This window comes from Phyllobates terribilis, unplaced genomic scaffold (genome assembly GCF_046119375.1).
Source record: "Phyllobates terribilis strain yellow unplaced genomic scaffold, ASM4611937v1 Scaffold_5__5_contigs__length_657084704, whole genome shotgun sequence".
Classification (NCBI taxonomy): Eukaryota; Metazoa; Chordata; class Amphibia; order Anura; family Dendrobatidae; genus Phyllobates; species Phyllobates terribilis.
Window position 1 is genome coordinate 230,043,648 of NW_027362765.1, and position 25,114 is coordinate 230,068,761.

Genomic DNA, 25,114 nt, shown 5'->3' on the forward strand with positions numbered 1-25,114 from the left:
GCTTTGCGTTAATCTCTTTGGCCCTGCTGCTTATAGCTGTGCTGTGGCCCTCGTCCCTGAGTAAAACGTCTTTTTCCTCACCTGTATGGCAGGCAGCTCGGGCCTTCCTGGAGGGTCGCTCCCACTTGGCGATGCTGGGCCCTATGCGCCGCTGAGCCTCTGGGCGTCTGATGGGGCTAGGAGACCTGCAGTCTTCTGCCTTCCGGTATCTGCTGCTGGGCCTTCAGTGCCCCACAACCTCGGACTTCGGTGTCCAGTTCTTCTTCACTCCTCTCTGGGGTGAGCTGCTGTGCAGCTCCACTCCCCAGGTCTTTCCTCGTCGCTGTCCTGTATTCAACTCATCTCACTAACTCTAACTAACCCCACCTCCAGATTCCAGTTGCAAAGGGGAGGAGCTCCCCTTGCTGGTCTGGAGCCAGGAAAGTGTTGCATGCTAGTATACCTGACTAGCGGACCCCTCCTTGCTTCCAGGTATGGCATCACCCCTTGTGAGGGAGGCAATGCCTCTGTGGCAACCGGACCCCTGGGGTGCCACATCTGCATCGTCATTACTAATTGGCAATGTTAAATATATCTGATGTCCTGCTTTTTTTATTAGATCCACATGTAAGATGTGATCTTCAAGTGTTTAAAAACAATAGTGATCATCGGACCATTGCCCTGAGTAAGGAGACATGCCTATTCCTCAGACGAGGGCAGAAATTCACCATCAGTTTGAAATTCCAAGACCAAACTCTAAGCCAGGAGGATCTGGGCAAATTTACTCTCATTACGACAACAGGTATGATATTATATCTAACGTCACTTCTATATATGTATACCTTTCACCAAATTAAATGCTAATACTCCTTTGCATGGATATTTTTTTAGGCCCAAATCCTTCTAAACTAAATGGGACTAAGAATACGTTTAAAATTACTAGCCTTGGTGACAGAAGAACATGGAGTGCTAGAGTTGTTGACTGTGTCCAGGGCACATGGAAAGTATCAATCACGTCACCGGCAAATGCCATTATTGGATATTACTCAATTTTAATCAAATTCAACACTGGGATACTTGAAGATCTCGGGAAATTCATGATGCTCTTTAATCCTTGGTGTGAAGGTAAAATTGCTTTCTAAAATACAGAGCAGCAAGATTAAGATGGATAGGTCAAACGTACAGTATAATGGTCCATTCCTGAGAACAAGCTATAAAATGCTTACAAAGAAATAAGTAGGATCCCTTCCACTTGGGCCCCTGTGTGACTGTACAGGCTGTACCAAACTTTTGCATCAGCCCACTTTCCTTATGTAATTTTTAAAATCTAAGTGATGAAAATGTATATATATTTTTTGTCTAAAACACAAAGGAAATGTGTCATCTTTAACTTTAGGCATTTTAGAGATCATTTAATCTTCAACTTGCCTGACTGTTCACAATAACAGAAATTTAGACCAGGGGTGCCCAAACTTTTACATGCCACTGTATGTCTGCCCCTGCCTCCACCTATTTCAGCTGAACTCCGGTGGTCCCATCAGAAGAACAACCTGTGATTATCTTATTTTCAGTAGACCCTTTTGAAAAGAAGGGATTGTGGATACTCACTATAAAGTCCATAATTTTGATTTATGTAAATCTTTTATAGTTTTTCATGGTCTTGTTCGGCTTGTTTTACAGATGATCAGGTTTACCTCTATAATGAAGCAGAAAGACAAGAGTTTGTTCTCAGTGAGGACGGGATAATCTACTTGGGCTCAGAGAATTCTGCTCAATCCCACCCCTGGCACTTTGGGCAAGTAAGTATGCCATTTAGCTTCCACAATAAGCAATAACCTGATGCAGCGCAAAGGACAAACTGTATGAAAATTGAATCCAAAAAAAATCTCAACCTCTAAAAAAGTGGTCAGATAGTAGATGGCATCCTAAGTCAGCTAACTCTAGATACAATATTGTAAAAAATCTTTACGACTTCATATTAATAATATAAAAACACAAACTATCAACTCATTTTTGGATTGGATTGAAGCTCAACCCCCAAACAATTCCCAACAGCAATCTTTCTTACCAAAGAACTAATATAAAGTTTAATTCGCAATCCCAAACTATTTTTATCAACTGGATGCCATCAATTTACTTTGCGGGCTGCATAAAAATATTTTAGACCTCACTAACTCTGTGACCACTGATTAACTTGTATGACCAGTTATGTTCTTTCCATAAAATTCGTGAGTAATAAAAAACATTGAAGGTGGTTCTGACATTTGAAGGAGGTTATGATGTCTAATTTCCATCTTAAACAGAATTTTTAGCTTTTGTCTGCAGACTGATATTAATCTGCAATAACCCCCAGCAGACAATTATAGCCCTCTGTAGGTTATGTGTGGTTATGAGTTATTTGAGCTAAAGCTTTTGGAAATATGTGACTTTACGGATGCTTAAATGGACATGACTACTATATTCCACAGTTTGAAGAAAGCATTCCCGAAATATGCCAGAAGTTTCTTAATATGAGCCCACGGTATCAGCAGGATCCAGAAAATCACTACCTGAAGAGAAATAACCCAGTTTATATCACCCGAGAGATTGGTGATATGGTAGGAATAAACATATTCAAATTTTTTCCTCTAACCCAGCATGCCTAAATTTACACATGCCATATATTGTGCACAGATTGGCAAGTTGGATGAGAAAGACAGGGTGGATTTCATGTGTGAGAACAGAAGACTGTCTTATAAATTGGTGAGCAGTGTCCCCATTCTACATGTTTGGTTCCGAGGAGAAACTCAGTCCGCTTATGGACATCACTGGGTTTTTGCAGCTGTATTCTGCACAGGTAAGGTTTAAAAACATTCATAAACTATGTCAGAAACTATTTCATCATAACTAATGAGCATTTAATATAAGGCAAAAGTAGCAAAGCTATTTTAAAGAGGACCTTTCACCAGTTTGAGCATGTTAAACTGGACACATCATGGAATAATAACTGCAGAGGTGGGTTAAACATATATATTTTTTTAATTTCTCCTCTTTGTTGCAGTGATATTAGCTTGTAAAGTTAACTACTGTATCATTACAAACACTTCCATATCCCATCTCACAGTGCTGTCAGCTCTCACCCTCCCCACTAACTGCTGTGAGATGAGATCTGGAAGAGTTTCTAATGATATATAATTCAGCTCTACTGTATCTACACAGTAGCTGCAGAGATCAGTGAGGTTAGGAGGGTGTGTTTTTGGTTCCTCTGGTTGTTGCTGCCTGCTTATAATTGGCTAACCTCATTCAGGGAACGAAGTACAAGCCCCCAGAGACAAAACTCAGGTAATATCTATTTATATTTCATATAAGATAGAACCTAACTTTACGAGCTAAAACCATCGCAACAAAGGAGAAATGAAAAAATAATAAATATGTTCTACTGAGCTCTGCAACCACTATTCCATGATGGTCCAATTTAATATGCTCAAGCTGGTGAAGGGTCCCTTTACAATTGATTTTTTACTAATATTAACATATGATTACATTTGCACAGAAAATAAACCCATCATGATGTGATGTATCCTTCGGTCTAAAATAGGCAGTTAATATATGATCAGATTAGGTGCCATCCCCACTGATCTGCAGAACAAGATGGGGCATCATAGACCCTTTACTCTAGTACTTGATCAGTGGGGGTCCGACCAATGAGACTCACACTGATTAGCAGAATAAGAGACCTTTATCCCGTTACAAAACGGAGCATCAGTTCGGATGCCTGAATGCCGCTCCATTCATTTACTACGTGACTGCCGGAAAAAACGAGCGCAGCACTCAACAGCTCTGTTGGTAGTGAATGGAGCAATGATTAATCATGCGCACTACTGCTCCATTCTATAACGGGGATAGAATGCTGATCAGTGAGAATTCCAGCAGTCGGACACTCACTGATTAATAATTATCCAGTGAATAAGGAATAACTTATTTTCCTCGGACAGCTCCTTTATCATCTACTGTATGTGCACGATAGATGATAACATTGATTGGTGGGAGCCTGACCACAGGGATCAGCACCAATAAGCAGAACAGGGAACTTTTAACCCTGTTATAGAATGGAGCGGTAGTGCAAACTCGACCACCACTGCACTCATACCCTATGGGCTGCCAAGCGTTCCTCTCAGCTTTTTCCAGCAGGCTCATAGAGAATGAATGGAGTGGGAGTCAGGCATTCAACCTGATAAAAATTCCTCATTCTCCCAATTGGTGTGGGTCTCAAAAGTTAGACCTCCACCTATAAATAAGTTATCATCTATCCTGTGAATAGGTAAGAACTTGTTTTCACTGGACAACCCTTTAATACAGCTACAAATGTGGCTGAGTTGTAGTAGACGGAGAGGTATCTTGTCTTCTTTACTGCAGTACTTGACCCACCCTATGTGTATGGAGATTGGTGTATCAGAAACTTAAAAAGGGGGTCACTCCATTCCAGGAAATGGCGCTACCTCTTTGTTCCACTGATCGTGGAGGTCCCAGAGGTGTTAACTGTAGTGATCATAAATTAATGACCAATCTTAAGTATTAATTCATAGCTTATAAAAACCACATTACAATGTTACAAGTAATATGCACTAAGTTTGTTGTTTAGCTTATCAAGTGGTATTAATAACATATTAAAGGCTTATTCTGGCTTTTTCCAGTGTTACGCTGTCTGGGGATTCCAACTCGAGTTGTAACAAACTACAATTCAGCCTATGACACTGACCAGACTCTGCAGAAAGATATATATTATGATAAGAATGGAGCCCGCATTCACAGATCACGGAATGACAGTCTCTGGTAATGATTTTAAGATTTACATACTACTTCTATGCACCAAAAAGTTAACTCTTCTATCACCTGTTAAAGAAGGACTCCTCCCATCAACATTTTTATCCTCTTAAAATATTGCAGTCATCATATTATATGGCACTGTGTACTCACAATTTTGCCCTTGTATCCAGGTAATTATTCTGTTTTCCATTAGGTCAATGACATCACGTGATTAAAATCTGATTAGTTGAATCCTTCTAAGCTCTATGTAGAAACTGGAGGTCAATTTTCCCAGTATGAGTCATAAGTCACTGCAAAAGTCCCTGACTGGGAGGAGTGGAGCAGCTGGGTCACGAGTTGAAGAAAGGAATATTAAATGCAGGGAAAAAAGATTTCCTGTTTCTACATAGAGCAGAGAAAACAGAAAAAATGACTGGGTAGAAAGGCAAAATGAGCAATTGTAAGTACACAGTGCTGTATAATATGATGACTGCAATATATTAAGAGGATAGAAACTTTAATGGGAGGAGTGCTTCTTTAACATGGGAGTGGATAATGAGACAAATGCATGATAGAAATATAACTTGTACAAATTGGATTGCTTGAGAACAATTGGAGTTTACAATGAAACAATAAACCTCTTAGCCTAAAACAAAATGCTAGTAATGTTTGTCAACAAAAATTTTGTTAAGAAATTGCAAAATCCTTTATCAGCTTTTTTGACATGAAGAAAGATAACAGAAGAAATGTATTATGGACTAATCTGCACTAATATAAGGATCTTATGACTAGGGATTCCTAAATACAGCCAGATGCAGCCTAGAATCCAGCAGCCTAGTAGTAAGTAGCCTCGGGGAGCAAACCCCCGATTCCAGCAGTGGCTGATAGACAGGTGGATCTAGGGCTATGGAAAACTATGGCCTTTCCATTTTTTACTAGAGCCCTACATAGTGGAGACCTTGGAGTATTTGCCCCATTTGACTAGCCTATAATAAGATTTAAGTGAAACAAACATCATTCACAAATATCCCATAAACCCATGCTCTTTTTGAAAACGAGTAAAATCTCTCCATGAAATATGGTAGATGGTGAGATTGCATGTATTAGGTGAATATGTAATGCCATGTCATTTTTTAGGCATTTCCATGTATGGAATGAATGTTGGATGGAAAGAAGAGATCTCCATAAAGAATACAGTGGATGGCAAGTTCTTGATGCAACTGCACAGCTGAAATACAATGGTATCAATATAAATATCTTCAATTTAATTCAATAATTTCCTATATGCACAGGTGCATCGCACTAAATTAGAATATCATCAAAAAGTTAATTTATTTCAGTTCTTCAATACAAAAAGTGAAACTCATATATTATATAGAGTCATTACAAACAGAGTGATCTATTTCAAGTGTTTATTTCTGTTAATGTTGATGATTATGGCTTACAGCCAATGAAAACACAAGAGTCATTATCTCAGTAAATTAGAATAATTAACAAAAAACACCTGCAAAGGCTTCCTACGCGTTTGTGAGAAGCACCTGTATAGCTATTATCTCCATGCAGATCTTGAAAAAATTCCATACGTTTGCATAGTAAAGCTTCCAAATTTCAAGGCGCTAGGTGTTAGTGCCACAATTGGTAATGGCTGGACAGCTTGTTTAGATAAGTGGATTAGATTAGTATTAGTCATAGCTTTATATAAGGAGCCATGACTGATAAAATAAGTCTATTGTGTACTTTGGATGCCATTGACTTATAATAGACCTATCACATTTCCTTTTCATAAAACAGTACTGAACAGTACACCATTCTGTTAATGGAAGCACAAAATATTCTAACATTAATGTGAAACTGGCTTGTGTCCACACATGGTTCTTGATGGATAGGTAACCACACAAGTATTTCACCTACATTTTTTAAACTTATGTTTCCTAGAATTTTGATAATATTGTACTGTGCTGAGCTCAAGCATCATGACAGTCTTAATATAAGAGGGTTGAAAAATGTAACACCTTCCTTCCTTCCAGTGTTGTATTCCCAAGTAGTTGGGCAAGACCACCCTCACTAATGCTGTGGGTTATTTCTAATGGGACATCATGTTGGCACCATTTTGTTGGGCATATTGCCCAGGTTCCCGCAATATGTATAAATACACATATTATTCTGCCTTGTGCTGTGTGTGTGATTTGTATTTGTGGGTACCTGTACAGGGAAGGTGGTGGTTGACACTATGGGTAAGGAGGATGTCCAGCTGGTGGTTGTAGTAGTACTCCTGTGTAAGCAAGTGGGCGATCCTGGACAATTAAGGGTGTAAATGTTGTGATGATTGCACAGTGCGAGAAATGTGTCATGTCTATATAGGACATGAAGGACTGCCAGTTATATTTATGACAGGTTCTCCTGCCATTTGGGGCCAGTCACAGAAGGCATCGAAGCAGGTAGAAATTAAGTTTTTTGTATAGCCCGTCATTTATAGGCTGGGGAAGGCTACAGTTGAAGGTTCAAGGTGCCACTTTGGCTACAATGATGGCAGAGAGAGGGCCTGTTGTGGATGTCCAGGGTTAAAAAGACCAGCCATCCGTAAGGAGTAAACTCCAATGAACAAGAGGTAAGTATAGGTTAGTTTGGCTGCAGTAGTACAATTGCCTGGAACCGTGTGGGGCCGAATAATGGGTGAGACGTAGCCACAAATAATAGAAAGAAAGGCCACTTGGATACTGCAGACACTGAGGGTGGTGGAGTGCCGCTAATATAAAGTGAAGATAGAGATGCAAAAAGAACAGTTGAGGAGAGACCCACATGTACACCCATAAGAAGATCCAAAGAGGTGCCACCTGTTGAGTACTACATTACTGAGAATAAAGTGTCAGAGAAGAAGCCCAGAGAGTCCAATGGAGCGGTTGACTTTGTGGCTTGACTAGGCCTGTCTGACGCTAAAAGAGTTCTGCCGGATTGATTGTGCAGGGCGTCTCAATGACAGACGCGTACTAGAGAGCAAACATTTTCCCGTGGAGGATTAATAAATAACTATTTTGGTGTGACATCTTGTTGGGGTACCTGTATAGTAGTCAGTCCCACCTACAAAGGACTTACTGGGTATCTGTCAACAGATTTTTGCTATGTAATCTGAAGACAGCAGGAGATAGAGGCTGAAACACAGAATTCAGGGATGTGTCACTTGTCAAAGTGCGTGCTGTAGTTTACTAACTGAAGGATAGATTAACATTGCTGGACTAGTTCGGGAACCCCCTCCTGTGATAAGCACCTCACTGTCTATGTACTTGGCATGCAGAGAGCCTTGTGTGGGTGGGATTAGCTTTCCCAGCTCTGCTTCAATCTAAATCTAAAATCTCTGATTGTCAGAACCGCTGCACCCAGTAATCTAAGTGATACATCATTGGATTCAGCGTCTCATTGCCTACATTACGCTGCTCTCAGATGAGGTAGCAAAAACCTGCTGACAGACTCCCTGTAATTACTGTACACCTGACGCACCTCCTTCAATTATACTAATCTACTATATATATGTAATAATACAGTGAATCTGCTATCAGTATCTCATGGTAAGATCCTACATCAGAAATATCTATTCTTTATTACCAGGTGAGCTGTATTGTAGTGGTCCTGCCCCAGTCAGAGCCATCAAGGACGGTCATGTGGAGCTGAGTTATGACACAAAGCTTATTTTCTCTAAGATCTATACAGAAACTGTGGTCTTGGTACGAGATACTAAAGGACATTTTAGAAAGGCGTATAGCAAGATCAGACATGTTGGAGATGGTATCAGCACAAAGAGTGTTGGAATTGATGCCCAAGATGACATTACCCTTAACTACAAGTATCCAAAAGGTGAGTGTTATTTCTGTCTAATAAAAGTTGACAAGCCAGGACTTTTTAATATTGTAGATTGTCAAACTGTTGAACAGGGGATGCAAGGTACATAATTGTGCAAAATGAAATCAGGAACTTTGGAAATGCTTAACAAGTCCAGTTTAAGGTTTTATTTTCTAGAATCAACATTTATTAATTATGCACAGAATATCAGGATCTTCTGAAACGTCTACGAAATCTAGTTAAAGAGGACCTGTCGTTCGCCATAAATATGTCTATTTTTTACCTGGTGTAAATGTCAGCATTCTCCTAAGTCGTGTGTTGTTTTTCTTTTGTTCTTGCGTCTCTCCATTCTTGAAATATGGCTCCCTCTTTCCTGGTTTTAAATCTAGGCTTTTAAGCCAAGTGGATGAGGTCATCAGCTCGTCTTTGCGGGCATCTTCTTGAAGAGCACACTCAAATGGTTTAGAAAAATACTATGTTTTCATACAGGCAAGAAGGGACCATATTTTAGGAATTACGAGGCATAGGAATAAAAAAAATAAATAGTGCCAAACTTAGAACAGGAGCATTTATACAAGCAGAAATTAAACATTTTTGGCAAGTGACAGGTCCTCTTTAAAGGAGTATCATCAACATTTATCACCTATCCACAAAATTTCTTTAAAAAAAACCCCAAAACAGTTCCACCCTTGTCCATGGGTGACATCTGGTTTTGCAGCTCAATTTCTTTCACATGGAAGTGTGTAATAGTTGTTTCAAATCTCTTAAGTGGGAAAACCCTCTTAATTTGAGAACCTTAATCATAACAGGTTCTAAAGAACATCATGAAGCTGTAGCAAGAGCCAAGCAGCTAATGCTGCAAAACCAGCAGGACACAGATTACAACTTCACCTTCATCAGTCCAGTTGTAGTGTCTATCGCATCCAAGAATGACCAGCTGTATGGAGAGGACATTGGCCTCAGTGTCACAGTCCACAATGTGGGCGGAGAGGAGAAGGATCTCGAGCTTGCGCTTGGTGCTCAGTCTGCGCATGACTATGGCATCACACGGACACAGTTCTGGAGTGAGAAGTTTCACTTCCATCTTTCTTCAGGAGAAGGTAATTAGGAAATGTAGATATGAGTGCCATGTATTATAGCCTCATGTTGCAATCGGCAACAAACAACAAGTGGAATTGCTACCCATAGAAAACTAAGTCAACATTCTATTTAGAAAATGTTATCTACAAATTGAAAACTCAACTTGAATTACTTCTTACAAGTATCAGGGCAATAGAACAAAAAAGGCAAGGTAAAAAGGTTACTGCTTCTATAATATTGCAGAAAGAAGTGTCTCTGGAAGGATAAATTATTCTACATACAAGAAAGAACTGCTGGACAATAACCTGATGAGAATTACTGCTCTGGTGAAAGAACCAAAATGTGACAATGGCTGCTATGCCCTGGCAGATCAAGATGTGACCATCTGTAAACCACCCATGGTCATTCAGGTACGTTCACTTTCTAGCAAGCACCAGGGCCGGTGACTATTGTAGAACATATAAACTTGAAGTCAATGAGTAAATCACACATCACATTTCTCTGGCTATATATAAAAAGGAGCAAAAGATGCATTCAACCTTAAGGCCGTGGGAATTCCGCTGCAGAAACGCTTAAAAAATGCTTGGTAGAAGCTCTGTTATGTTCCCCAATGATAATCCGCATGTGCTGTGCACATGCTGCAGAAATTTCCACTGCGGATTATCATTGCGGAAAAATAAGCAGCGCTACCAATTATTTTGTGGAATTGCGGCGTTTTTGCCGCCATTGACTTGCATTGAATCGCTTAATATCCGCATGACTACATGTGCACATGCGGATATTAAGCGATTCAATGTGCGGATGGTACCCGGGTCTGGAGAAGAGGAGACTTCAAAAAATTAAAAATAAAAAAACACATTATACTCACCTTCTGATGGCCCCCGGGCTTCTATCCGGTACGTCTTGGCTCCCCCCGTGGCTCGCGATGGAGTAAAAGGATCTTCCATGACGTCATTCAGTCATATGACAGGTCACACGACCGCTGACGTCGGCGGCCGCATGACCTGTCACATGACTAAATGACGTCATGGAAGGTCCTTTTACACCACCGCGAGACACCGGGGAGACCGGATCCATCGGAGAAGCAGACCCGGGGCCATCAGAAGGTGAGTATAATGGATTTTTTATTTTTTACCATTTTTATTCTTTTTTTAACTAACTTGGTCACATTTTATAAAGTCCATGCCAGTTGCATGGATTTATATAGTGTGACCAAGTTGTCAATCACTTTTCCAAGTGATGCTAAAATCGCTTGACAACCCGCATGCGAAATCGCATGTTTAAAACGCGTGACAAACGCTTGTCCCTGGCTGAAAAAACGCATGTAAAATCCGCATGCATTTTTTATGCCAGGGAGATGCAGAAACGCTCAGGAAAAATCCGGAGCATTTCTGCATCGTGGGCACATAGCCTAAAAGGGAAGGTCAGTCTCATGGAGAAAATCCTATTTTGGATTGAAGCCACTAATTGTATGTCTTATTTAAACTTCAGAGATGCTATTATTGAAAGACGTGTCTGACACCTAAATTTACTATGTTGTGTTATTAACTAGTAGTCAAGCAAATAAAAAGCATGGATAAACCTGATCTGCTAGAGCTGGAGATGGCCTTACAAAGAGACAACCCTTGTTCTTTAAAGTGGTTCATATCCCCAAATAGGGCATATGTACAAGTGTAATCTTAAAGAAGTACTCCCATCAAATTTTGAATCCTCTTAATACATTGCAATCATCATATTATATAGCACTGTGTACTTACAATTGCTCATTTTGCCTTTCTACCCAGCTAATTATTCTCTTTTCCATTAACTCTATGACATCACGTGATTAAAAACTGACTAGCTGAATCCTTCTAAGCTCTATGTAGAAAGTGGAAGTCAATTTTCCCTGTATGAGTCATAAGTCACTGCAAAAGTCCCTGGCAGGGAGGAGGAGGGAGCAGCTGGGTCACGAGTAGTGTTGAGCCACCCCCGTAGTGTTCGAGTTCGGTTCGGTTCGTCGAACACACGTGTGTTCGCCGAACTGTTCGTCGAACTGTTCGTCGAACACCTTCGAACACCGTTAAAACCAATGGCAGGCAAACAAAAACACATAGAAACACATAGAAAACACCTTCAAAGGTGTCCAAAAGCTGACAAACTGCTCAGAAGACACAACTAACACATGGAAAAGTGACAAGTACATATAGTCATGCGAAAAGAAAAGAGGTGGAGGAGTAAAAGGAGGGGGAGACACAGATATAGGCATGTCATGCCCTTCTAAAATCCAAAAAGTGAGAAGCCGAGACGGCCAGCCCGCTCCTGCCCGTGCCACCTCCGTGTCGCCGGGTTTGTGCCAGAGCCGCGGTGAACCCTGACGGCCAGCCCCCCTCTCCCAATACTGGTGCCTGTCCGCTGGTGGGTCGAGAGAGCCCCCCTGTGGTGGAGGCAGCTCTAAGCTTTTTAATTTAAATTGTCCCTCTAATTTGAATGAATACACTTTAAATCCATTTACAAGGATCTATTGGAGGGCAAGTCTCATGCCAGCAGCCGCGTAATTCCAGCTCCAGTAGCGTCCACTAAAGCTGCTGCAGTTAAAAAGCTTTTATAAGGATCGAGCTCGGCTGTCCACCGCAAGGCATCCTAGTGCCAGTCCCAGCCCCTATGCCTTGGGGTGCCTCCTGATGCTCTTCACTAAGTATCCCGTGGTCCCGAAGCATTTCCTTTGAAAAAATTAAGTGTCCAAACTACAGGTGGTGTAGCTTGCTTAACAGCCGGGATAATCCGCTGACTAGCAGACACTGCTACTAGGCACAAAGTATTTCCTGGGCTAGATGCAGTTAAAAATTTGTAAGTAGATACTCTCGTTGGATGCTGAGAAAGCATTCCATAGAGTCTCCTGGCACGCCATATATGATTCTCTTAAAAAGCTTGGGGTAGGGGTCTAGGGGACCCTTTTATAGCCAAAATCACGGCCCTGTATCACAATACGTCACCTAGGCTGAAGATAAATGGAACTGTAGCACCGAGGGCTCGGTTGCTACAGACGTATTGCACCTCACCCAGAGGTGTGATATCTCACTCTCAGATAAGGATGGAGTGTGGATCAGGACCCGACACCTGCATGCATTACACCACATTGCCGTGGGGCAGGGCGACCAATATGCCCCTGAGATGGGCACGACAGTCCCTGTCCCTGGCTGGAGTGGGGGGAGGGAACACTGAGGAAGGGGAACCCTGCAGTGCAGGAGCAGGGAGGAAGCAGTTCCTGGGTGCATTGAGAAGGGAGTATAAAAGGTGGGCACCATCTTAGTTCAGTGCAGAGAAGTCTGAGCAGAAGTGGCAGGGAGCAGGGGCTCTGCATGAGCTCTGCTCCGGAGGCGGGCCTAGTAACAGAGGCCCAGACCTGCAAGAGGGAGAAGGAAGGAAGAGGAGCGGAGAAGGCTCCAGGAACGAGGAATGAAGGGATCCCAGGGGTGCGGACGGGCAAGTCGCCACCGCACGCCCGAATCCACCTGCGTGGAGGGGTCAGGCCAAAGGGGGAGACCGGTCCCCGAACTAGTGGAGGCAGGAAACGACCCTCAGCTAGAAACCGGAGGCTCTGACATTTTATGTGGCGCAGCCCCTTGCTCCACCCGCTAGGAAGGCACCACATAGGGTCAGGGAAACTGGCGCCAAGTTTACCAAGAGGAGGCCCGAGGCAGCCGGACAGAAGTGTTGGTAAGAAAGGCCAGACAAAGGACACACAAAGGGGGTCCTGTGAAGCGCTCCAAAGTTATCTGGGAGTTGTCTGAGCCCCTCACCTGGTGAGCACAGTACGACGTGGGCAGCCGTTACCTGCAGACGTGGTCTGGATAATAAGAACTGTGAGTAAAGGCCCTGAACTGCATCACTGACTCCGTGTCGTTACTGCTGCTGCCCTGCACCATCACCCCCATCCTCCGCATACACTGCCCTGAGGATATACTCCTCCCGTGGGGAGTTATGCTACGCTCTGCTGCACCCACAACACCAGCCTTAGCGGTCTGCCCTGTAGCGGCGGTTCACTCTGACCGCAATCCACGGGTGGCGTAGTCGGACATTTAAACATCAAAACCACATAAATAGTTCCGCCACTGGTTTGACCGCCCTGAGCCACGGAACCGGATCGCCGCCACGAAGACTACAACCACCAGCATCCACCAAAAAGGGTCCGGCTCCGGGTGTCCCAAGGCCCAGGGGGTGCGTCAGAACATTTTCATCACCTTTCACAATCACCAATGGGACAAGGCAGGGATGTCCTCTGTCCCCTCTCTTATACATCCTAGTGACGGAGCACCTGCTCTCATCAATTCGCCATAACCCCAATATTAGGTGGATTGAGGTGGGAGGCACCGAGTACAAGTGCTCTCTATTTGCTGATGATGTCCTAGTATATATCACTCAATCACATATATCCATCCCTGCTGTTATGGCTGAAATAGATCACTTTGTTACATGGTAAAATTTTAAAATCAATGCAGCGAAGTCTGAGGCCCTCGATGTCTCCCTCCCTAAATCCATATAGGATTCCATCCAGTCCAACTTTCCCTTTGCCTGGCCCTCACAGGGTATCAAATACTTAGGAATTCCTATTCATAGAGACCTCTCCCATCTATGTTATCTTAATTTTGGGCCCTTTATTGAACAATTCCATACAGACCACGGTTGGCAAGTTAGAACTGTAAGATTCACTACGTGAACCACTGGTGTTTTGTGGAAAAGCACATGTACACCGCGTTCCAAATTATTATGCAAAAAGTGTTTAGGAGTGATAAGGGAAGAATTTGTTTGTTTGTCAGTTAAACTCATTGATGGTGATGTGTGTCAGGGCTCTTTATATCACTGTAAGCAATTGCAGACACCTGTGCTAATTAGTTTGGCAGGTGTGTCCAATGAAAGGCAAGACTACTTAAGAAGGCTCTCTCACATTATTAAGCAGCCTACATTTTCTGCCAAAATGGGAAAGAAAAAGGATGTGTCGGCTGCTGAGAAGCAACAAATTGTGGAGTGTTTAGGTCAAGGCATGACTACAATCAACATTGTGCGATGATCAGGATGAAGTGTCTTGGCAATCAAGAAGTATGTAGCTGATTCACAGTACACACGTGTGCGTGCTGATAAGGGCAAATTGAGGACTCTTTCCTACAGGCAATTACGTCAGGTTGAAACAGCAGCGGCAAAAAAGCCTTGTCATAGCAGCAGACAAGTTTTTGAAGCTGCTTGTGCCTCCAACGTCCCCAGAACAACAAGATGCAGGGTCCTTCAGAGGTTTGCAGCTGTGCATATGCCATCCTGTCGACCTCCTCTATCCACTTCACACAAGCAGAAACGGCTCCAGTGGGCCAAACATTACATGAAGACTGATTTCAAAACTGTTTTGTTCACGGATGAGTGCCGTGCAGCGCTCGATGGTCCAGATGAATGGAGTGGAGGATGGCTGGTTGATGGACACCCCACGCAAACACGGCTACAGCGCCAACAAGGAGGAGGTGGAGTAATGTTTTGGGCTGGAATCATGGGGAGAGAGATTGTCGGCCCCTTTAGGATCCCTGAAGGCGCTAAAGATGAACTCCATAATGTATGTGGATTTTCTCAAACAGCACTTCCTGCCATGGTTCAAGAAGAAGAACCGTGTATTTCACAGCAAGATCATTTTTCTGCATGATAATGCACCATCTCATGCTGCACATAAAACATCTGCATCTCTGGCTGATATGGGCATAAAAGGGGACAAACTTATGGTGTGACCCCCATGCTCCCCTGACCTCTACCCCATTCAGAACCTTTGGAGCATCATTAAAAGGAGTGTCTATGATGGCGGGAGGCAGTTCACATCTAAGCAACAGCTCTGGGAGGGTATTCTGTCCTCATGCAAAACAATTGAAGCAGAAACCATCCAAAACCTGACAAATTCAATGGACGAGAGAGTTCAGAAGCTCCTTTCGAACAAGGGGTCCTATGTGAAAATGTAACATCACCTAGAATAAAGTTTTGAGTTGAAAACTGTTTGATTTCAGTTTCTAACAACCTGCTAATGCTTATAATTTCAAAAATGACCATTTTTTTGGTCTTTATTAAAATGAAAAGGTTGATCGAAAAGTTTGGGGGATCTAAGAGTGTGGCAACCCAGTAGTCATGATTACTTCGAATTCTGACAATATGAGGGTCATGCTGCAGGTAGTGCAGCAAGAAGGCACTTATGTGTCTTGCGCATCTCGGAGCCCCAAAATTATTTTCCGGGCTAGATGCAGCTAAAAATTATTTTTAATTTTAAATCTGGTGAAGCTTATTATAGATGGCCTAATAGGATCAGTGCTGCACACTGCTACAAAGCCCAAATTATTTTCCAGTCAAGATACAGATAAACATGATTAGTAATTTGAAAGCTTAAAACGGTTGGTAGGGTGATTTTAACCAATCATCAAGCTTTTACTCTCCCCAGGATGACACAGGGGTAGAAAAGTCGTTTCGGATCCATGATTTGTTCATCTTTATGAACGTGAGTCTGTCTACATTATCAGTGGAGAGCCGCGTGCGCTTATCTGTCAGCACACCACCAGCAGCGCTGAACACACGTTCAGACAGAACGCTGGCTGCGGGGCATGACAAGATCTCCAAGGCGTAAGTGGCTAGCTCCGGCCATTTATCCAGATTGGAAGCCCAAAAAGAGCAAGGGTCCAGTGACACAGTCGTGGCTTCAATGTTTACTTGGAGATACTCCTGTACCATCGTCTCTAGGCGTTGACTATGTGTCAGACTTCTTGTCTCCTGTGGCCTTGCAAAGGATGGGCTAAAAAAGTGGTGAAATGATTCCGCAAAATTGATGTTACCAGCAGATACTGTGGTTCTGTTACGGTTTGAGTGCTGAACACTTGACGGTCCCACGGTTGGCAAGTTGGAACTGTGAGATTCACTACGTGCACCACTGGTATTTTGTGGAAAAGCACATGTAAGATTCTGCAACAGTCTCTGCTGATACTCCTGCATGCGTGCATCCCTTTCTATGGCAGGAATAATTTCTGCAAATTTACTTTTGTACCGGGGATCTAACAGTGTGGCAACCCAGTAGTCAGGATTATTTCTAATTCTCACAATTCGAGGGTCATGTTGCAGGTAGTGCAGCAAGAAGGCACTCATGTGTGTTGCGCATCCAGGAGCACCAAGTCCCTGTTGTGTTGGTGGCGAGGTAGCAATCATGCTTCCTTCCTCTGTCCTCTCCCCCCAACCTCGCACAACAGAAATGTGATCAAGGTCTCCCTCATCTGATGAGTCTTCCATCAGTTCGTCCTCCACTTCTTCCTGGGCTCCTGCACCTTCCTCACTAGTTTGGCTGCTACCATGCGCCCTGGTAAAATCATCTCCCCCACCCTCACATGCCTGCCGCCTTGGTGCTGCCGACCGTCTGGACCTTGCAGATGTTAGCCCTTCCGCATACAACTCCTCCTCCTCTACTTCCTCCACCTCCTCTTGTGCCACCACCTGACTCCGAATTCTGTTTAACATGTGCTCCAGCATGTAAATCACCGGAATAGTCATGCTGATAATGGCATCGTCAGCACTAAACATCTTCGTCGCCATTTCAAAACTGTGCAGAAGGGTGCATAGGTCCCTGATCTGAGACCACTCCTCCAGCGTGATTTGCCCCACCTCTGAATCTCGTTGGCCCAGGCTATACGTCAGAACGTATTGCACCAGGGCTTGTCGGTGCTGCCACAGTCGCTGCAACATGTGCAGAGTTGAATTCCACCGGGTAGGCACATCGCATTTTAGCCGGTGAAGTGACAGGCCCAACGACTTCTGTAGAGATGTAAGTCGCTGAGCTGCGGGATGCGAACGGCGGAAGTGAGCACACAGCGACCGTGCCCTCTGCAGAAGGCCATCTAGTCTGGGATAGTGGGCTAAAAATTGCTGGACAACCAGGTTCAACACGTGAGCCATACAAGGCACGTGTGTGACATTGCCCCGGCGAAGGGCCGCACCCAGGTTTGCAGCATTGTCGCACACGGCCTTCCCTGGTTTCAGGTCCAGTGGAGACAACCATTCATGAAATTGGTTCTCCAGAGCTGACCACAACTCCTCAGCTGTGTGACTCACATTTCCCAGACATTTCAATGTAAAAACCGCCTGATGACGTTGAGCCCTACTGCCAGCATAGTAAGGAGGTGTGCAGGATCCCTTCTGCGCAGCTAGAAAGCTTGTGGCATGACCAGACAGGCTTTGGGTGCAGGTGGAAGACCGAGAGGAGGTTGAGGAGGCAGAAGCAGTGGAGGAAAAATGACATAAAGAGGATTGACGCACAACTCGTGGGGACGGCAAGACTTGGACAGCAGCCCCTTGTCCTGCTGTCACCATAGTTACCCAGTGCCCAGTCAGCGACATGTAACGCCCCTGTCCATGCCTACTCGTCCAAGTGTCTGTGGTGAAATGCACCCTGTCACACACAGAGTTTCTCAAAGAAGCGGTGATGTTGTGTGCGACATGCTGGTGGAGCGCAGGCACACCTTTCTTTGAGAAGTAGTGCCGACTGGGCATCTGGTACTGGGGCACTGCGACGGACATAAGGTCTCGAAAATCCTCTGTGTCCACCAGGCGGAAAGGCAGCATTTCTGTAGCCAAGAGCTTGCAGATGGTGAAATTCAACCTCTTAGCTTTCTCATGGCTAGGAGGAAATGGTCTTTTACTTGTCCACATCTGAGGGACCGAGGGCTGGCTATTGTGCTTAGACGGGGTTGATAAGGGTGTCCCCGGCAAACTGCCGGTCTGTGAGGAAGATGCAGGCGGACATGTTAGGTTGCCTTGATCCAAAGGTGGTGCTATCGATGTCGGACAGCGCTCAAGACCAGCTGGTGTTACCACCTCCAAAGAAAATGATGACCTGCCAATCACGCTGGCTGTTGCGGGTAAAGAGGTGGCAGGTCTGCGCCCCAAAACAGGTGTGACTGCTGTCCCCCCAGTCACAGAGGATGAAGAGGCCGCGGATGCACAAGATATGGCAGACGGTGGTTGGCCCGGCCGGCTAGACCGCATTGTAGCACACTGAGCTTCCCACTGCAACTTATGCTTCATGTCCATGTGCCGGTTCATGCATGAAGTACTCAAACTATGTATTTTTTGGCCTCTACTTAGCTTTTGCTGACAAATGTTACAGATAACACGAGTTGGGTCATCTTTATCGATCTGAAAAAATGCCCAGGCTATGCAAGGCTTAGCACCCATGCGACCTGAAGAGCCACCACGACTTGTGGTGAGAGGCAGAGTTGTGTTTGAGGATGCAGTTGTTGACGTGCTTCCAGTACTACGTCTCTGTCCAGGAAGGCGCAACCTGACCTCGTCGTCACTAGCATCTTCCTCCACCTCCTCTGCTGACCTCATCTCTTGGCTGACTGTGGGTTGACAGTAAGTGGGATCTCTGACCTCATCATCATCACCCTGTGCGTTATCACACCCGTCGTCCTCAGAGCCAACCTGTTCCTGCCCTGACAAAAAACTAAAGTTGTCGCTCCAATCAGGTATTTGAGTCTTATCACCGTCTTCCTCATTGTCTCCACCAACAGGAGTTACAGTTTGGGAATGAGGGTCTACATTATGGTCAGAACCTTCTGCGTCTGGTCCTGGATCCGACTCATAAAGATTCTGGGCATCAGTGCAGATCATTTCCTCGTCTGGATTCACAGAAGCGCTGGAGTCGACCTCTGATTCCCAGGCTATAGTATGAGTAAACAGCTCTGCAGACTCAACCATCTGTTCTACCTCATACTCAGACGGGCAGCTGGAGATTTGGGAGCTGTGAGGAAGCAAGTGCGATTTGGGTGACACCTTTGAGGACTGGAGTATTTGTGATGTTGAAGTTGATGTGGAGGAGAGCCCACTTAAAGGAGCACTTGATATCCGTTGAAGCACCTGCTGTTTTTGTGCCTCATCTGGAATTTGTAGCGATTGGCGTGGCCGTAAGAAAGGGATCTTATCACATTGTCCGCTAAAAGAAGTAGACATTTTAGTTTGGCTGGAAGATGGTCTTTCTTCTGCACCTACCCCACGGACACAACCTTTTTTCCCCTTCCCAACACGCCTATTCCCCTTTCCACCAGCAGCAGGCCTTTTTCCACTCATTTTGGTGGTTAACTAATTCACAACTCTGGAGTTGTTTGCACAAAAAAACAATGGATGGTAACCGAGCAGAGCTGAGTGGCCAAACTGTGGTATTAGGCCAAAACTATTGGCTGGGTTAGATGCAGAAAAAAAATATTTTTAATTTGCAACCTGATGGAGGTCAGTATAGATGGACTAATAGACCAAGTCCCACACACCGCTAGAAGCCCAAATATTTTTTCAGAGCTAGATGCAGAAAATTTTTTTATTCAATTTGCAACCTGATGGAGGTCAGTATAGATGGACTAATAGACCAAGTCCCACACACCGCTAGAAGCCCAAATATTTTTTCAGAGCTAGATGCAGAAAAAAATTATATTCAATTTGCAACCTGCTGGACGTCAGTATAGAAGGACTAATAGAACAAGTCCCACACACTGCTAGAAGCCCAAATATTTTTTCAGAGCTAAATGAAGAAAAAAAATTATTTTTAATTTGCAACCTGATGGAGGTCAGTATAGATGGACTAATAGACCAAGTCCCACACACTGCTAGAAGCCCAAATATTTTTTCAGAGCTAGATGCAGAAAAAAATTATTTTTAATTTGCAACCTGATGGAGGTCAGTATAGATGGACTAATAGACCAAGTCCCACACACCGCTAGAAGCCCAAATATTTTTTCAGAGCTAGATGCAGAAAATTTTTTTATTCAATTTGCAACCTGATGGAGGTCAGTATAGATGGACTAATAGACCAAGTCCCACACACTGCTAGAAGCCCAAATATTTTTTCAGAGCTAGATGCAGAAAAAAATTATTTTTAATTTGCAACCTGATGGAGGTCAGTATAGATGGACTAATAGACCAAGTCCCACACACTGCTAGAAGCCCAAATATTTTTTCAGAGCTAGATGCAGAAAAAAATTATTTTTAATTTGCAACCTGATGGAGGTCAGTATAGATGGACTAATAGAACAAGTCCCACACGCTGCTAGAAGCCCAAATATTTTTTCAGAGATAAATGAAGAAAAAAATTATTTTTAATTTGCAACCTGATGGAGGTCAGTATAGATGGACTAATAGACCAAGTCCCACACACTGCTAGAAGCCCAAATATTTTTTCAGAGCTAGATGCAGAAAAAAATTATTTTTAATTTGCAACCTGATGGAGGTCAGTATAGATGGACTAATAGACCCAGTCCCACACACCGCTAGAAGCCCAAATATTTTTTCAGAGCTAGATGCAGAAAAAAATTATATTCAATTTGCAACCTGCTGGAGGTCAGTATAGAAGGACTAATAGAACAAGTCCCACACACTGCTAGAAGCCCAAATATTTTTTCAGAGCTAAATGAAGAAAAAAATTATTTTTAATTTGCAACCTGATGGAGGTCAGTATAGATGGACTAATAGACCAAGTCCCACACACTGCTAGAAGCCCAAATATTTTTTCAGAGCTAGATGCAGAAAAAAATTATATTCAGTTTGCAACCTGATGGAGGTCAGTATAGATGGACTAATAGAATGATGCTATGCCCAAAAGATTTTACTTCACTAGGTGCAGTAAAAAAATTGGTATTCTATACACAGGTGGTATATCTTGCAACACAGATAGGCTACTCCACTGACTAACACACTCTGCAATAGGCCAAAAAGGATTAGCTTTGCTAGATTCAGCCAAATGCTGTGAAAAAAACTTGCACAGCACTGGCACAGACCTGCCTGGCAAAAACTGATAGGAACTGATGTAACCTAGTCCTGAAAAGGACTCCAATTACAATTAGTCTTTACTCCCACAATCTATCTATTTAAGAGCACAGACCTGCCTGATAAAAGTCGTAGGAAATGCTGTAACCTAGTCCTTAAAAGGACTGCAATCACAACTATTCCCTACTCCCAAGCTATCTGTATATTTGTGCGAAAATTGGCTTGAAATTAACAAGGTATAGCGCACACAGCAACAGCGGTGCCGTCTAACACGCAGCTGCAGCAGTGAGAAAATGGTGGCGACGGGGAAAATGGCTTGGTCTTATAGGGCAAGGACATGTGACATACACTGCCAATCACACATGCCCTTGCTTGTGTGAAAAAAAGCACTTCGCTCCGTGTGTGCGCTGCTGATAGGCTGACAGATTGCACCTCCCCACTGCAAATGCGGGAAAGAGAAAAAAAAATGGAGATCTTCATTGTTCCTGCAGAGATCCATCCCCTGCCCCTCCCCCCGCCCCGCTGTACACTCAAACTGCGTATTAACATTAATTTTCATCATTACTGAGAAAAAATCCAGTTATGATTTTGGTGCACGAACAGTTATCGAACATAACCTCGAACAGCCGAATTTTTCTCAAATTGTTCGTGTTCGCCGAACGGCTCGAACACCGCCCAAAACAGCTCGAATTTGAGATTGGCGAACAGTTCGAGTAGAACACCGCTCATCTCTAGTCACGAGTTGAAGAGAGGAATGATAAATGCAAGGACAAGAGACGTTCTGTTTCTACATAGAGAAAAGAGAAGAATTTATTGGATAGAAAGGCAAAATGAGCAATTGTAAGTACACAGTGCTGTATAATATGATGACTGCAATATATTAAGAGGATAAAATCTTTGATGGAAGTGCTTCTTTAATGAGACAATCCCCTTATTTCAGGAAAGCATTTACAAGTCTGCAGCAGCTCCTGAACAAGCAGGGGGTAAACATAAAAAATTGGATTGTTGACAGGGTGTCCTACTGCCAATACCCCTTTCATTCAGCTGAAATTTGTGAATTATTACCCTGCAGCACCACCATGGGGAAATGAAGCATTACACAGCTCTCATAAAGTCAATGGGCCGGCCTTTGATATATGGACTCCACGGGACCTCCAAATGTCTCATGGCTAGATTTTTATCTTGCCACTTTGTTACCCCTCCTCAATTTACTCTTCCTCGATTTATTCAGTATTCTGTAAAGGGTAAAACAGTGATTTTAAACTATACAAACCCTTTAAACTATATGGTTACATATCAATATATACAGACATTTCCCTACAAGCATAGTTTAAGTGTGGTTTAAAGGATTTTTAATAACATTATTAAGGTAAACAAAGGAAAGCTACAATGGGGAAAGGGAAAAAAGAAATCCTTCTCACCACTAGAATCCACCCCCCACTCCAACACTGCCACTTGAATGGTCACAACAGCCAGTGACCTGAGCATTGTGGCTACTGATTGACTGCAGGGTCAGTTGACTAGTAGTCGGGATGATATCACTTCTGCTTTAGCGGCAGTGATGGAGGAAGGAGTGGGTTCCCCTAGTAAGTATGCATAACGTTAACATTATCAGGAAAACCCATTAAAAAATGATTTTTTCCTAAGTCTTTGCTATTCCATAACAGATGCCAAAAGTAGCGGTGCAGTTTCAGCCAATTACAGCAATGGTGGCTTTATTCAACCCTTTGAATGAGACGCTGAATGAATGTGTAATAGGAACATTAGGTAAAGGACTGCTGCACGGTGAGAAGACTTACAGGTAATTAAAAAGAATTAGATCTCCAGACTTTCCAAAACAGTCCCAAGCAGTGTATTATTTTACATATCCTATATTGATTTTATTTATTGATTTTACTCACTTATATAGTGCCATTAATTCCACAGCGCTTTACAGACATTATAATAGACAAACACGTTAGCTACGTATATGAGCCTCAACTATTTTACAGATGCAAAGAGGTGTTACCAGGAGACACCATTATCTACCCACTAACCTTCATTCCTACCCAAGTCGGTGAGCGGAGGCTTTATGTGCAGCTTCAGAGTGACAAACTTGGTGTCATCAATGGATTCCAAGGCCTGGAAGTTTTATCCAGTGATATTCAAGAATGTGAGTAACAGAGTTTTCTACAAAGAAATATATAACAAAACGAATTTAAAGGGAATCTGTCGCCAGGTGTTTGCTACCCCATCTGAGAGCAGCATGATCTAGGAGCAAGACCCTGATTCTAGTGATGTGTCACTTACTGTCAGAGTAGGCTATGCGGCACTCCCTGAGTGGTTGCTCAAATACGATTCCACTCCAGCTAAAAATAAAATAGACTCGGCACTCCAAGTCAATGCAGAAAGTGAAATATTTAGTTATACAGATTCCTTTGCGTGTTTAAAGACATTTGGCGTTACGGCCTACAATTGGCTGCAAGTGGACCGCCATCCTGAAGCACAGTAGTGCTATGCTCCTGCAAAAGTTTACTACGGTCTGCATAAAGCATAACCACTCTCTCTGGTCACTTGTGTCCTTATCTGTGTATACACATTGCTGAATTCCAGAAGTACTGAAAAAGCCCAATTGTAGGCCAAAAAGTCAAATGTCTTTAAACACGCAGCGGAATCTGTATAAATAAATGTATCACTTCCTGGGCTGCTTGCTGCAATTTGAATAAAATCACAGTTTTCTCTGCTGCAGATCTACCAGCTCTCTGAATGCTGAGCTCTGTATAACCCCGGCCACACCACTGATTGGCAGCTTTCTGCTTATGCACAGTGTACACAAAAAGCTGCCAATCAGTGGTGGAACCAGGTTAAACAGAGCTCATGCATATGGAGGACTACCTGGCAGCAGGTTTACTCATCCTCTAGTGATAATCTCCTGCTGATAAAACTGTGATTTTATCAATACTACACCAAGCAGCAGAGTATGGGCATGTGCACATGTCATCATGTAGGGCCTTCCAACAAATATTTCATGTTAAACTGGACACGCAATGTAATAGTGGCTGTAGAGTTGCAGGGTAGTATAAAAAGTTCTTTTTTTTTTATTTTGCTTCTCTGTTGCAGAGATATTAGCAATCAAAGTTTTTGGCACCTTGTGAGTTAACAATTTTAACTCTAAGTGGGTGTTATTAAATAGTTTTCAGTGGGCTCCTGTACGTCTTCTTCATGTATGAGTTGTTTTTTGATAATGCCCACTTTGACTTAACAAAGCTTGAAGGGAATCTGTCAGCAGGTTTTTGCTACTTCATCTGAGAACAGCGTGATGTAGGTAAAGAGAAGCTGCATCCAACGATGTATCACTTAGTTTACTGGGTGCATCCGTTCAGACACAATCAGAGCTTTTACATTTAGAATGTACCAGGATCTCCATATACAATGTCTATAGACAGTGAGCTGCTTAGTTGCAGGACTAGTCTGGCAATGTTAATCTCTTAGTGATAAATCCTTCACTATTAGTAAACTACAGCACGCACTTTGACAAGAGACACATCCCTGAATCCTGTGTCTCAGTCTCTGTCTCCTGCAGTCTTCAGATCACATAGCAAAACCCTGTTGACAGATTCCCTTTGACCAGTTGGTGAAACCCTTTTAAGACTTATTAAATCCC

At 43.2% G+C, this 25,114-nt stretch overlaps 1 protein-coding gene across 1 annotated transcript in view; it reads left to right on the top strand.

Annotated features, from left to right (window-relative positions):
• The window catches only part of LOC141272803 (protein 4.2-like), a 42,746-nt gene that overhangs the window by 9,840 nt on the left and 7,792 nt on the right, over window positions 1-25,114 (top strand). The window contains exons 2-13 of the mRNA XM_073683872.1: window positions 599-781; window positions 871-1,104; window positions 1,660-1,778; window positions 2,448-2,576; window positions 2,653-2,815; window positions 4,653-4,791; window positions 5,902-6,005; window positions 8,368-8,613; window positions 9,408-9,698; window positions 9,922-10,088; window positions 23,139-23,272; window positions 23,463-23,623. Coding sequence (XP_073539973.1) covers window positions 599-781; window positions 871-1,104; window positions 1,660-1,778; window positions 2,448-2,576; window positions 2,653-2,815; window positions 4,653-4,791; window positions 5,902-6,005; window positions 8,368-8,613; window positions 9,408-9,698; window positions 9,922-10,088; window positions 23,139-23,272; window positions 23,463-23,623 — 2,070 coding nt within the window. The remainder of the gene's footprint in view (window positions 1-598; window positions 782-870; window positions 1,105-1,659; window positions 1,779-2,447; window positions 2,577-2,652; window positions 2,816-4,652; window positions 4,792-5,901; window positions 6,006-8,367; window positions 8,614-9,407; window positions 9,699-9,921; window positions 10,089-23,138; window positions 23,273-23,462; window positions 23,624-25,114) is intronic.